Source organism: Herpailurus yagouaroundi, unplaced genomic scaffold (genome assembly GCF_014898765.1).
Source record: "Herpailurus yagouaroundi ecotype Mexico unplaced genomic scaffold, PumYag 77, whole genome shotgun sequence".
NCBI lineage: Eukaryota > Metazoa > Chordata > Mammalia > Carnivora > Felidae > Herpailurus > Herpailurus yagouaroundi.
In genome coordinates, this window is record NW_024412388.1 from 37,374,335 (window position 1) to 37,388,067 (window position 13,733).

General features: G+C 39.5%; 1 protein-coding gene across 2 annotated transcripts in view; it reads left to right on the forward strand.

Annotated features, from left to right (window-relative positions):
- CYP4X1 (cytochrome P450 family 4 subfamily X member 1) overlaps window positions 1-13,733 on the forward strand; it is a 54,369-nt gene that overhangs the window by 25,418 nt on the left and 15,218 nt on the right. For both annotated transcript variants that reach the window (XM_040470131.1, XM_040470130.1), the window contains exons 2-6: window positions 7,609-7,750; window positions 9,203-9,247; window positions 10,629-10,756; window positions 12,708-12,835; window positions 12,919-13,073. In XM_040470131.1, coding sequence (XP_040326065.1) covers window positions 7,627-7,750; window positions 9,203-9,247; window positions 10,629-10,756; window positions 12,708-12,835; window positions 12,919-13,073 — 580 coding nt within the window. In that variant the 5' untranslated portion in view covers window positions 7,609-7,626. The remainder of the gene's footprint in view (window positions 1-7,608; window positions 7,751-9,202; window positions 9,248-10,628; window positions 10,757-12,707; window positions 12,836-12,918; window positions 13,074-13,733) is intronic.

The following is a 13,733-nucleotide window of genomic DNA, read 5'->3' on the forward strand; positions in this document are numbered from 1 at the left end:
AACCAGACGCATATTTAGACCACAAAGAGATAATGCAAATACAGTAGTGAGTGATTTGATAGAGGCCCGGGAACAAGGCATCTTGGAAATAGGTGTCTGTACCTAGGGGAGGAAGGAAAGTCTCTGAAAGGCTGGGCAGAATTCGAAAGGGTGGGTGGGTTGGGAAGGGTGTCTCCGGCAGAGCTACTGCGGAATTCTTTGGCTCCCCCACTCCTGGTCCTTCCCTAAAGCAACACTCTCAACTGTTTTACCTGTTTATTTTCATCCTTACTGCTAAATTAATATTACTATGTTGCATTTCTTAATTCAATCATTTTAGATATCCATTTACTAGCTACTTTATGATGAGTAACCACTTATACCTCATCTTTTGCTGTCCCAATATAGTTATATTGTATTTTTTGGTTAAATAGAAAAATTAGTATTTATATTATTTTTATTATGTAAATATTTACTTACCGCTGATCTAATGGTTGATTTTGTTTCTTTTCTTATGGAACATTTTTTCTTCCACAGTGTTTCTCATATGCTTAGTTTTTCAAAATCTGTCACTGTTTTTTTCCCCCAAATGTTTTAATAGATAGATCTGTCAAACACATCTCAAGAATCTTTCCAAGTATTAAAACATATCAAACAACCTGTCAGTTTTTATGCTTTTCTGGAGGCATTTCTCCCAAAGACCTCTCCTCCTCTTCTAAGCTGGACTGGTTGGTTCTTCTCTAGGTCTGATACATAGATATTGTGCCATCCTGTGTCATATCTTCCATTTCCTGGATACTATGTCTTCTATTTTTCTTGATTTATTTGATCATTTTTATGAGTAGCTCCTTGAGATTGAGTGAAAGGAATGTCAGGTGAATTTTTTGAGCTCTTGAATAGCTGAAAATGTCTATTAAAATTCATTCATGAATTTTAATTCATTAAAATTCATGACTGATAATTTGGCTGGGTATAGAATTATACTTTGGAAATAATTTTCTCTCGGAATTTTGAAGACACCATGCCATTGTCTTCTAGCTTTCGGGATAACTGTTGAAAATTCTGATACCTTTCTGACTTTTTCCCCAAAATCTTTACTGTGGTAAAATGCCCCAAACATAAAATTTGCCATCTTCACCATTTTTAAAAGTGTACAGTTCAGTGACATTAAATACATTCATAATGCTGTGCAACCACCAGCACTATCCACCTCCATAACACTTTGCATCTTGTAAAACTGAAACTGTATACCCATTCAACAACAGTTCCCCATTTTTATCTCTCCTCAGCCCCTGGCAACCACCATTCTATTTTCTGTTTCTACAGTTTTAGCTACTCTACATATCTCCTATAAGTGGAATCATGTAGTATCTTTTTGTGACTAGATTATTTCACTTAGCATAATGTCCTTAGGGTTCTTCCATATTGTAGCATGTGTCAGAATTCCCTTCCTTTTTAAAACTGAATAATATTTCACTGTGCATCTGTACCACATTTTGTTTATCTGTTCATCCTGTCAGTGGACACTTGGGTTGTATTCTACATTTTAGCTATTGTGAACATGAGTGTAAAAATCTGTTTGACACCCAGCTTTCGACTGGATATATACCCAGAAGTGGAATTACTATATCATATGGTAATTCTATTTTTAATTTTTTGAGGAGCAACCATACTGTTTTCTGCAATGGCTGCACCATTTTACACTTCCACCAGAAGTGCACAGGGGTTCCAATTTCTCCACATTCTTACCAACACTTGTTTTCTGGCTTTTGCTTTTTTCTGATAGTAGTCATCCTAATGAGTGTGAGGTAGTATCTTATACTTTTGATTTGAATTTCCCTAATGATTAGTGATGTTGAGCATCTTTTCATGTGCTCAATGCCATTTGTATATCTTCTTTGGAGGAATGGCCAGTTAAGTCCTTTACCCATATTTGGATCAGGTTGTTTGTTTTTTGATGTTGAGTTTTAATATTTCTCTATGTATTTTGGATATTAATCCCTTATCAGATATATTATTTGTAAATATTTCTCCAATTCTGTGGGTTTTTTTACTTTTCCTGTTACACTGTGTTTTCATACACATTTTTTTAATTTTTGTAAAGTCCAATTTATATATATTTTTTTCTTTTTTCCTGTGCCTTTGGTGTCATAATCAAGAAATCACTGCCAGATCCAATGTTGTGAAGAATTTACCCTGTGTTTTCTGCTAAGAGTTTTATAGTTTTAGTTGTTACTTTTAGGTCTTTGAGCCATTTTTGGCTAATTTTTGTATATGGTGTTAGATAAGGAAGGACCCAACTTTATTCTGTTGCATGTGGATATTCGGTTTTCCCAACAACATTTGTTGAAAAAACTGCCCTTTCCCCCCCCCCCGTTTTTTTTTTCTTCAGGGTACAAAGCTAGTTTATTTGGACAAAGTTTTTCACATACACAGAAAAGCTCAATATGCATTTCCAGCCACCCAATCCCAAGCACTTGGTAATTACAGCCAAAGGTTCAAAAACTTACTGAAGATACAGACCCTGTTTACATGTCCTTTTCCCATGGAATGATTCTATCCCCTTTGTCAAAAATCATTTGACCATATATTTGAGGGTTATTTTCAGGCTTTCTATTTTATTCCATTTGCCTATATGTCTGTCTCTGTGCCAGAACCATGCTGTTTTGATTACTGTAGCTTTGTAGTAAGTTTTGAAATCAGGAAAATGAGTCCTTCAGCTTTGTTCTTCTTATTAAAGATTTTTTTGGCTATTCAAGGTCCCCTGAGATTTCATATAAATTTTAGGATAGACTTTTCTATTTCTACAGAAAACATCATCGGGATTTTGTTAGGCATTACATTGAATTTGTAAAACTCTTTGGGTAGTACTGGAATCTTAATAATAATGTCTTCCAATTCGTGAACATGGGATGTGTTTCCATTTATTTATGTTTTTTTAAATACATAAATATTGTTTCTTCAGCAATGTTGTTTAGTTTTCACTGTACAAGTCTTTCACTTTGTTGGTTGGAAATACTTGGTTTTCCAATACTTGATTTCACCTCCTAAATATTTTATTCTTTTTGATGCTATTGTAAATGGGCTTGTTTTTGTCATTTTCTTTTCAGATTGTTTATTGTTAGTGTACAGAAATGCAACTGGTTTTTGTGTAGAAAATGTAGATTTTCTACATTTTAATGTAGAAATATAGCTAGCTTTGCCAAATCTAAGGTTAATTCCTTATCTTTTCTTCTAAGAGTTTTATAGTTTTAGCTCTTTCATTTAGAACTTTGATGCATTAAGTTAACTTTTGTATATTGCATAAGGTGGGGGTCCAACTTTATCCTATTTTTTTGTGAATATCCAGTTATCCCAGCACCATTTGTTGAAAAGACGATACTTTGCCCCCATTAAATTGTTTTGACACCTGAGTAGGAAAAACCAAGTTCTCTCCCTGTGGAGACCCCACAGATTAAGGGTTCAGCCCCACAAGATTACCCCAACTCCATTTCAGATGCCAATTGCAAGTCCAGGTTGTTACTGTGCTTCTGACCAATCAGCTATAAGTTGGAGGCTCCCATGACCTTCTCCTCAGGTTTGATTAATACGCTAGAACAGCTCACAGAACTCAGGAAACAGTTGACTTACTGTTTACCAGTTTGTTATAAAAGGATATGATAAAGGATACAGATGAACATGCAGTTGGAAGTGATGCAAAGGACAAGTATGTGGGAAGGGGCACAGAGCTTCCACAGAGCCCTCTCCAGATGCATCACTCTACCAGCACCTCCATGTGTTCACCAAACCAGGTCTCCAAACCCTGTACTTTTGGAATTATTATGGAGGCTTCATCACGTAGATACGATTGAACATTAACTCCATTTCCAGTTCATCTCCTTCTCTGGAGAATGAGAAGTGAGACTGAAGATTCCAAACTTCTAATTATAGCTTGGTCTATCTGGTGACCAGCCCCCATCCGAGAGCCCACCAAGAGTCACCTCATTGGAACAAAAGACATTGCTATCAGTTGACTGTAAACATGAAGTTTATTTATGGATTCTCAATTCTATTCTTATAGAATAGAATTATTCTTATTGTCTATACTTATGCTGATACCACACTGTCTTAATTATTTTTGCTTTGTAGTAAGTTTTGAAATTAGGAAACATGAGTCCTCCTGCTTTGTTCTTTTTCAAGATTACTTGGGCTATTTTGGATACCTCTGGTTTCCATATAAGTTTTAGAATCAGCTTGTCAATGCCTACAAAGAAGCCAGCTGTGATTCTGATGGGGATTGCACTGAATCTGTAGATCAGTTTGGCAAATACTGCCATTTTAACAACATGAAGTTTTCTGCTCCATGAACATGAAATGTCTTTACATTTATATAAGTCTTTTTAAATTTCTTTCAACAATGTTTTATAGTTTTCAGTAACCTTTACATTTATCCTATTAAATTTGTTTCTGAATGTTTTATTCTTTCTGATACTGTTGTCAAAGGATGGTTTTATTTTCAGTCAGATTGTTTATTGCAATCATGTTTTAAAGTCCATATCTCTCTGGGGCGCCTGGGTGGCGCAGTCGGTTAAGCGTCCGACTTCAGCCAGGTCATGATCTCGCGGTCCGTGAGTTCGAGCCCCACGTCAGGCTCTGGGCTGATGGCTCAGAGCCTGGAGCCTGTTTCCGATTCTGTGTCTCCCTCTCTCTCTGCCCCTCCCCCGTTCATGCTCTGTCTCTCTCTGTCCCAAAAATAAATAAACGTTGAAAAAAAAAATAAAGTCCATATCTCTCTTGACTGCCACTAAATTATTTTTTTGTGTGTTTTAGAGAGGCCTCTATCAGAGTTTTGCAGATGAGAGATGGCTGATATATCAAGCTGGCTAATATTACCAACTCTACCTATTTACCTTTTTTTTTTTGCCCTTTATGTTTCTTTTGACAATTCATCACTCAGATAGTCACCAGGAAGAGCTAGAACTATTATACTTAACCTTCCTAAGGCTCAGTTTCCTCATCTGTAAAATGTAGGTTCGAATCATATCTGCTTCATAGGGTTCTTGGTATAGAGATTAAACAATATACATCATGGAGGGGAGCTTGGGTGGCTCAATTGCTTAAGCATCCGTCTTCAGCTCAGGTCATGACCTCATGGCTCGTGGTTCAAGCCCCATGTTGGGCTCTGTGCTGACAGCTCAGAACCTGGAGTCTGCTTCAGATTCTGTGTCTCCTTCTCCATCTGCCCCTCCCCCACTCACGTTTTGTCTCTGTCTCTCAAAAATCAATAAACATTTAAAAAAAGTTTAAAAATATATATAAAGCATGGAAAGTAACTTGGCAACATCTAGCTCATAGTAGTGCTTTGTAAATGTTAGCTATTACTATTTCTTTGAGAACTAAGCATTTTCTGATTATTTCTGAACAGTGTTTCCTAAATATGTGTAAGACATATTTTCAAATGTATTAAGATACTGCTATGGATGAAGAAATGTAAATTCATATATTACAGGAGTCACAATGGCTTTCTATCCTTTTTGTCCAGAAAGGAGTTACTAAAAGTATGACCAAATGCTTTTTGGCTGAAGGTGTCCATGACAATTTTTAACTTAAAAAAATAATCCTCACACTAGGCTATAATTTCCATGAGGACAAAGACTTTGTCTGTCTTATATTTCTCTGCATCTCTATTGCCTGGAATATATAGTAGGCACTTAATAAATTCTCATTTGTTTATTGTTTGCAAATGGATGAAGGAAGGAACATTTGTTTTGTTAGGGAACATCATTGGCATTGTCAGTGGGTACTTGTCACTGACTTGGTTGTGGAAGTGTTAGGAAAAATGAGTCTGCACCATTTCAGGAGGTAGAGTTCAAGAATCTCAATCTGTTAGGGGCCCTACACTTTCCAGGGAACACTTCATGGGATAAAAGGTGCTAGCTTGTAACAGAGGATATTGGGAGCCAAAGTTTGCCAACTTTTCTGAGGATAGCAAATTCTATATGACTGGTCACATAAGGGAGAACTTGCCAACCTTGGTTTCCTTGCAAGTCAGGACCCCCACAATCATGTATCACTGGGCACCCCCAGACACACATATACAGGTGCCCGCCACACTCCCACTTTATACAAGAAGTTAATGAATCTTCTTGTCAGTGATTTAGAGGAACTATTTAAATGAGCCATTAGTGGTAGAAGACATGAACAGACAATTTTCCAAAGTAGACATCCAGATGACTAACAGACACATGAAAAGATGTTCAACACCACTCATCATTAGGGAAATACAAATAAAAACCACAATAAGATATCACCTCACACCTGTCACAATGGCTAAAATTAACAGCACAGGGAAAAAACAGATGTTGGTGAGGATGTGGAGAAAGAACCCTTTTGCGCTGTTGGTGCAGATGCAAATAGGTGCAGCCACTCTGGAAAGCAGTATGGAGATTCCTCAAAAAATTTAAAATAGAACTACCCTATGACCCAGTAATTGCTATACTAGGAATCTATCCAAAGGATACAAAGATGCTGATTTAAAGGGAAAATGTACCCCAATGTTTATAGCAGCACTATCAACAATAGCTAAATTATGGAAAAAGCCCAAATGTCCATTGATTGATGAATGGATAAAGGAGATGTGGTGTATATACACAATGGAATATTACTCAGCCACCAAAAAGAATGAAATCTTGCCATATGCAACAACATGGATGGAACTAGAGTGTATTATGCTAAGTCAGTCAGAGAAAGACAAATATCATATGACTTTACTCATATGTGGAATTTAAGAAATACAACAGATGAACATAGGGGAAGGGAAGAAAAAATAAGATAAAAACAAGGAGGGAGGCAAACCATAAGAGATTCTTAAATATAGAGAACAAACTGAGGGTTACTGGAGGGGAGGCAGGTGGGGAGTGTGGGCTAAATGGGTGATGGGCATTAAGAAGAACACTTGTTGGGATGAGTTCTGGGTGTTACGTGTAAGTGATGAACCACTGAATTCTACCCCTGAAACCAATACTACACTATATGTTAACTAACTTGGATTTAAATAAATAGAAAATAATAATAATAAATGAGCCATTAGTAACCTGCTTATCAAGGCAAAAGTTCATCTCTGATGATAGTAAGGGAAAAGAACAGGGTTTTCTTTGTAGATGGAGTGGGCAGGTTTTTGGGGAGAAGCTTTAACTATGAATTCCCAAAAAGGATCATTCCTCAATTAGTAATAATCAGAGAGGAGAAAAGGAAGAGGGAATGGTGAGCTAGATTGTGGGTCATGTTCAATCTACTACCAGTTAGCTTCCCACATAGGAAAAAAACGTTCAGCTTCCAGAGTCCACTCCTAAAAAGTGTGTGACTTTAGCAGGTGAGGCAGACTCAGCTCGCTTCACCCTCTCAGTTGGGAAAATGGCTCATGGTAGATGTCAATTGACAGAGATTTATTCTGGGGATTCAACATGCATTTAGATGGGGAAGTTAAACACACTGATATTCGTTAGAAAATTATACTCCAAGCTTAGAAATGCTGAGGAGAGCATGTCTGTGCTACCTTATCCGGGCCCTAGATTCGGATCACATCTGTAGGAGGGGATGAGTCCAGATTGGCTGGCTTCTTTAACTTCCTTCACTCATTTTTCACTGCAGCTACTTCAGGATGGTGAAATGGAGAAACTTGAGGAGCTTGTTGGAAAATACCCTTGTGCCTTTCCTTGCTGGGTTGGGCCCTTTCAGGTATTCTTCTATATCTATGACCCAGACTACGCAAAGGCATTTCTGAGCAGAACAGGTAAGAAAAGGGATGAATCTCGGGAACCTATCCTCCTAGGAGGGATATGCACAACTCACAGGCAGGATTCTAAAGGAATCCTGAAGCAAAGATTAATATCAGGCCTTTATTAAGAGACCTGGAGACAAACTGACTGTTACCAGAGTCAGGCGGCAGGGGGCGGAGGGTGAAATATGTGATGGGGATTAAGGAGCGCACTTGTGATAAGTACTGAGTGATGTATGGAAGTGTTGAATCACTACATTTACACCTGAAACTAATATAACACTGTATGTTAACTATACTGGGGTTAAAACAAAGCAAGAGAGGCCTGGCCTGGAGAAAGCCAAGAGAGTTTCTGAGCAATGCTGAAAGGGATTCCCATGTCCCCCAAGTCCCTTGTCAGGCTAAGACTCCCATGAACCCTTTAGGGTGTAACATAAAGCCCCGCTGGCACCACCAGATCACCAAGGGCTTCCTCTACGTCTCGGTTTTGTGATGTCAGTAATACTCCCCATCCCCCAGCCCCTTACTTGCGCATGAGTCTTCAGGGGAATTCAGAAGTAGCTCTGCCTCTGCTGGTTTTGTACCTGAACCTGGGTGCTAGATCATTAATTTACCAGTATAACCTCTTGGCTGCAGTCCAGATATTTTTGTTTTCTTCATATTTCTCAACTATGTTCCCTTTTGGAACGCGAGTCATCTAACTCCCCCATCCAAGCCTTTTCAAAGACGTCTGTGGCAGATTGTCTCATCGCACAAAATTAAAACGTCCAGTTTGGGAGCACCTGGGTGGCTCAGTCGGTTAAGTGTCCGACGAAGCCCCCACGCTGGTCTCCACAGTGGGCGTGAAGCCTACTTTAAAAAGAAATGTCCAGGTTTTGCTCCATCATCTTTGTAAAACTAAGATCTTACATTCTAATCTTTCTTCTCTGTCCATTGTCTCCATTACTTTTAGTAAAACCTAATAAAAGAAAACAGCCTTTCCCTGAAAGTCTCCATTTTTCCCAATCCCTTAGCCCTGATTTGTTTCCTGCTCACTTCTTAAAGGACAAGAGCTGTAAAACACTTCCACATTAGAGGTCATGAGAACCCCCAGAGGCATTTGATCCCCACTCTCTGTGGTCTGCCAGCTCCTGCTGTAAACACTAATCTACTTTCCAAGAAGGATATAATATATTGTCCCAAATCCTGTTCTGGAAACTTGGTCACCCTTGGGCAATCTGTTTCTATAGGAGAAAGTATAAGCAAGGGAAGAATCTGGGTTTGTGTACCTGTCTGCCTCCTGGGGTTTATTGTTCTCTGGCTCCTTAACCAAACTTATGGTTTGCCGGGGCATGCCATGGTTTGCCATGCCATGCCTGGGCTCCTTCTTGGTGTTTGTGGTTAGCACAGGCAAATGAAGAGAACCTTCACCGACTTTGGTAATTTTCTTCTAATGCTGTTGTTTGTTTCCTCTGCTTGACTCTACAGATCCCAAGTCCAAGTACCTGTACAAGTTCTTGATTCCATGTCTTGGTATGTATGTGCCAGAGAGACAGGTGATTCACTCTCTCGCTTGAGGTCCCCTTGGTATAGTAAAGCATTCCAAAGAAACAAGTCAGAATGCTCAAAACAATTAAGAGGATGGACGATCTATGCTGCAAGTTATCTAGGGGAAAAATCAAGAGGGAATGCTAAGATCAACCCAGCACAACTTCCTAAGAACCCTCCTTATCCATTTCTCTCTCCAAAGTCTCATTCTCAAGGCAGCATGTGTGTGAATCTGTCCCATCTCTGTCTTTAAAACTGCAGCCACACATCTGTATTCTTTATTTTGTCCTTTCTTTTCTCTTGTTTTCTTGGATCTTCCACTTTCTTTTTGGAGTCCATATATTTCCATATGCAAACCAGTACAGTTTTGCTCTGAAGTATAGTTTGGTAGTATTCCATGAGCAGATGAATTAGGCCTTCTGGTCATGTAATTGGTATTCATGTTAGACAAAGAAGGAGTTACATGAAAAAACTGTTGATTTGGGGTTCAGAGCTACTTGGATTTGAATACTGCCTCCCACTAGCTAGTTGCATGTGATTCTGGGGAAATCTTCTGATGAGAGTTACATCTCTAGGCCATTGTGGGGATTAAATGAAACACGTATTTTCAGCACTTACTGTAGTGGCTGGCATGGTACCAGCACCAGACCATACATCTCAAGCCTGACATGTTGTAAGCACCCAATGAATGATGGAAGTTACTTATTAATAAATGTTAAAGTCATTTTAAAGCCAAATCTTTAATGACCTTTCTTGCAACCAAAGACTGTAAAGCACTGATCTTGATGAGTGTTTGCACTCCATATCATTTATAAGTGTGAATCACCAACTAAGGCCCAAGGAGGAGATATCTGGGGACAGAGTGGACACTTACGTCTAGTTCCTTATAAATTTTGTGTTCGCAGTGTAGTTTATGGATTGGTTTGGAGTCAAAAGGAGATGAATATTTGTTATGTTTCTACTGTGAGCTAGAGACCAGGCTAGGTGCTTCATGTATGTGCTTTCATTTAATCTTCACAGCAACACAGTGAGGTAGATGTTTATTATCACACTTTATCATTGAGTAAACCAAGCCTCAGGAAGATTAGGTAACTTAGTTTTGACATAGGTAGTGACTGGTGACTTCAGGATCAGCATTCTCATCAGGTTTCAAACCCTAGGGTCTTCCTCACAATGTTAAATACATCCATCCCAGATTAAGCAACAAATCCCACTTCCATCAAAATATATAAACACAGCTCTGATTTCCACTCTATTATGACTACATGTGTGTCATGCTCACTCCCTGATGTCTCTGTTCCTCACCTCTCCTTCCTCATCTCATCTAATAAAATGGCATGAGGTTTTGTCCCCTTTCTTTCTCAAGGAAAAGGACTAGTGAGTCTAGAAGGACCCAAATGGTTCCAGCACCGTCACCTACTAACTCCTGGGTTCAATTTTAACATCTTGAAATCATATGTTGAGGTGATGGCCCATTCAGTGAACACAATGCTGGTAAGTGAAGGGACAAAAAGTTCTCTGGTGTGTTGCAGAATATTTCCAACAGGGAATGAATTAGACATGTGTGATGGGTAGTAAAATTCAAAGGGGGATGGCTCTTAGAAATTAACCAGTGTACATTTACCAACTGAGCAATAGGTGTCCATGTAAGCCTTTGCTATCACTCTTTGTTTGGGTGACAAAAAATGATGAAGTTCTGGTCATCTAACTCAGGTATATTTTGAGACCCTATGGCAGTAAACCAAGTACCAAGTAGTGAGATTCAGATGGTCAGTGCTGTAACTGACAGGTGAGGAAATGAGGAATAGCTATAGTAGCTTCAGATTCAGAGGAGACTCATTTTTACCAGCAAATATGAGCCGGACTTGCTTATGTGGATAATACAGATGAGTGAATTCTAGGCAGAGTGAGTTAGCATAAGCAAAGGTATGGAAGTTAGAGCGAATTTGCCTGATGGTCACAAAGAACCTAGCAAAAGATAAATGTCTACGTTAAAGCCACAGGGTGTGAGTTTCCTCTTGTAGATAGTAGTGGATCATTTGGAGCTGACTTGTGCCTTTTCAAAGGGGCAGGAGGATGTTGGCAGAGGAATATTCCTAAGGGTGGTCCTTGATTTATAAATGAGTTCCATTCTAAAACTCCACTGGTTTGTGGTATATTTTTAATTTTTAAATTGTGATTGTTTAAAAATGAGACAAGTAATTCATTAATACAAGTTTCATGATAAACACTTCAAACTCCACCAATGAAGCCAAAGTTTCCCTCCACTTTCATTTGCAAACCCATCCCTTTGCCCAGGAGAGAACCACTGTTACCAACCAATTGGCTGAGTTCTCACAGAAGTGGATTTAACCTGAGTTAAGGTGAAAATACCCATGGCCCACTCTTGGCAGAAAGCCTCACGTACAGGCTAGAGAGAGAAGGAGCAGTCTCCTTCCATTCTGGTGCCATGCTGCTTTGTACACAATGACAAATTAGCCAGTGGTGGTACTGAGTTTATCTCTGTTTCAGTAAACCACTTGTGTCTTCCTCGTTTCTCAGCCCCACCTGAGCCTGAGACTCCACTCATAGCTTTCCCCTCTGCTGAGCTGTGCCCTAGTGCTTCCAGCTTGAGCTTCCCCTTCGCTGCCATTTCTCCTAAATTTACTTTTTTTACACAGTAAAACTTACATTATTCAAGATGAAAGCAATTGAATAAACAATGGACATTGGGATAAAAGCTTTAAAAAAAATATCTGCCTCCAAATGTGTACCAGCCCCTACCTATGGCATTAGGTGCTCAATAGGTTGATCTGGCTTTAAACATTTAGATTTCTTTGTGTTTAACACAAAGAATGCTTATCATGACATATTCATTTTCAACAGGGAGCATTTCAGGTAGTGTGAGCAGGTCACCTGGAGGGGAGAAGTAAATTCGGCACAAACAGCGCTTGGCAGGGGGTCAGCTGGAAGCTGCTCCTACCCATGGCTTCTCTCTGTCCCCCACTTCTGAATTGAAAAGGCTTCTTACAATGTTCCAAGTTTATTTTAAGTGTGGCTAAGGTGGTTGGCAGTAGTGATGGGGTAGGGTGTCTAGCAATTTGGGGGCTGAAGATGGAGGAAGCCCTGGGGAGACCCCTTGTAATTAGAGGTCTTGTATCAGAGATTGTCTGTTTTACTGGAACTCTGATCTGTTGTAAAGCAGAGTTATGGTAATGACTGAAAGGCCAAAAATACTTAACTCAGCCATTTACAAGATACCCGGCTTGCTCCGTGCTCTTTCTCACTCAGCTAGGTGCGGCTTTCCCTTCCTCATGCCAAGTAAGCACTTGGCTTATTTACATATACAACCTATGGCTCCTCCTAGGTCTGGATTGTCTACCTTACAGCCTAAGGGCAGGGTAAGGGAGGAGCTTTCAGGTAAAGGCAGTTTGATGATGCTGTTGGTCTTGACCTCCTGTGCCAGGGTAAGTGGGAGAAGATCTGTGGCCCCCAGGACACAGTTGTGGAGGTCTTTGAGCATATCACCTTGATGACCCTGGACATACTTATGAAGTGTGTTTTGAGCCAGGAGACCAACTGCCAGACAAGCAGGTCAGTGACAGAAAAGCAAAAAGACACTTGTTCGTCATTATCTAAGTCATGCATTGACATATTGTCCCCACTTTCTCTTCTAGCACCCATGATCTTTATGTTAAAGCGACATTTGAAGCCAGCAAAATCATCTTTCACCGCTTATACAATTTCTTACATCACCTTGACATAATTTTCAAATTCAGCCCTCAGGGCCACCGCTTACAGGAAATGGTCAAAATTCTACATCAGTACACAGGTATTGCTTGTATTTGGATTGCCTAAGTCCATACACCGTCATCATTGTACTGTGCCTGTCTAGAAGAACAGGCCTCAGTGTGAAAAAAAAAAAAATTCTTGTTCTTAACAGAGCTTTTATATGGACAGTGCTCCTTTAGAAGAGTGTGCTAGATCCATAGTAGTAGTTCTCTACTACTTCAGAAGTTTTCTATGTATTATATCATGTTTATTATTATTTCCAATTGTTGGGGTGCCTGGGTGGCTCAGTTGGTTAAGCATCCGACTTCAGCTCAGGTCCTGATCTCATGGTTTGTGAGTTCGAGCCCCACATCGGGCTCTGTGCTGATGGCTCAGAACCTGGAGCCTGCTTCAGATTCTGTGTCTCCTTCTCTCTCTGCCCCTCCCCCAACTTGTTCTCTGTCTCTCTCTGTCTCTAAAAATAAATTAAAAAAATATTTCCAATTGTTATTAATACAAATATAACAAGGGTCATTTAATATCTCAAAGCACACAAGGGCATATGGCTTTTTACACAGTGTTTGCAGTAGTTGCGAAGGAATAACAACAAACTAAAAACATTCATGCAACATGGGAATGAATATGAGAACAGAGAGCACACAGACACGCATTCAAAAGGAGGGGGGTCGGGGAGTTGTTCAGTAGGTAGAAAGTTTCAGTT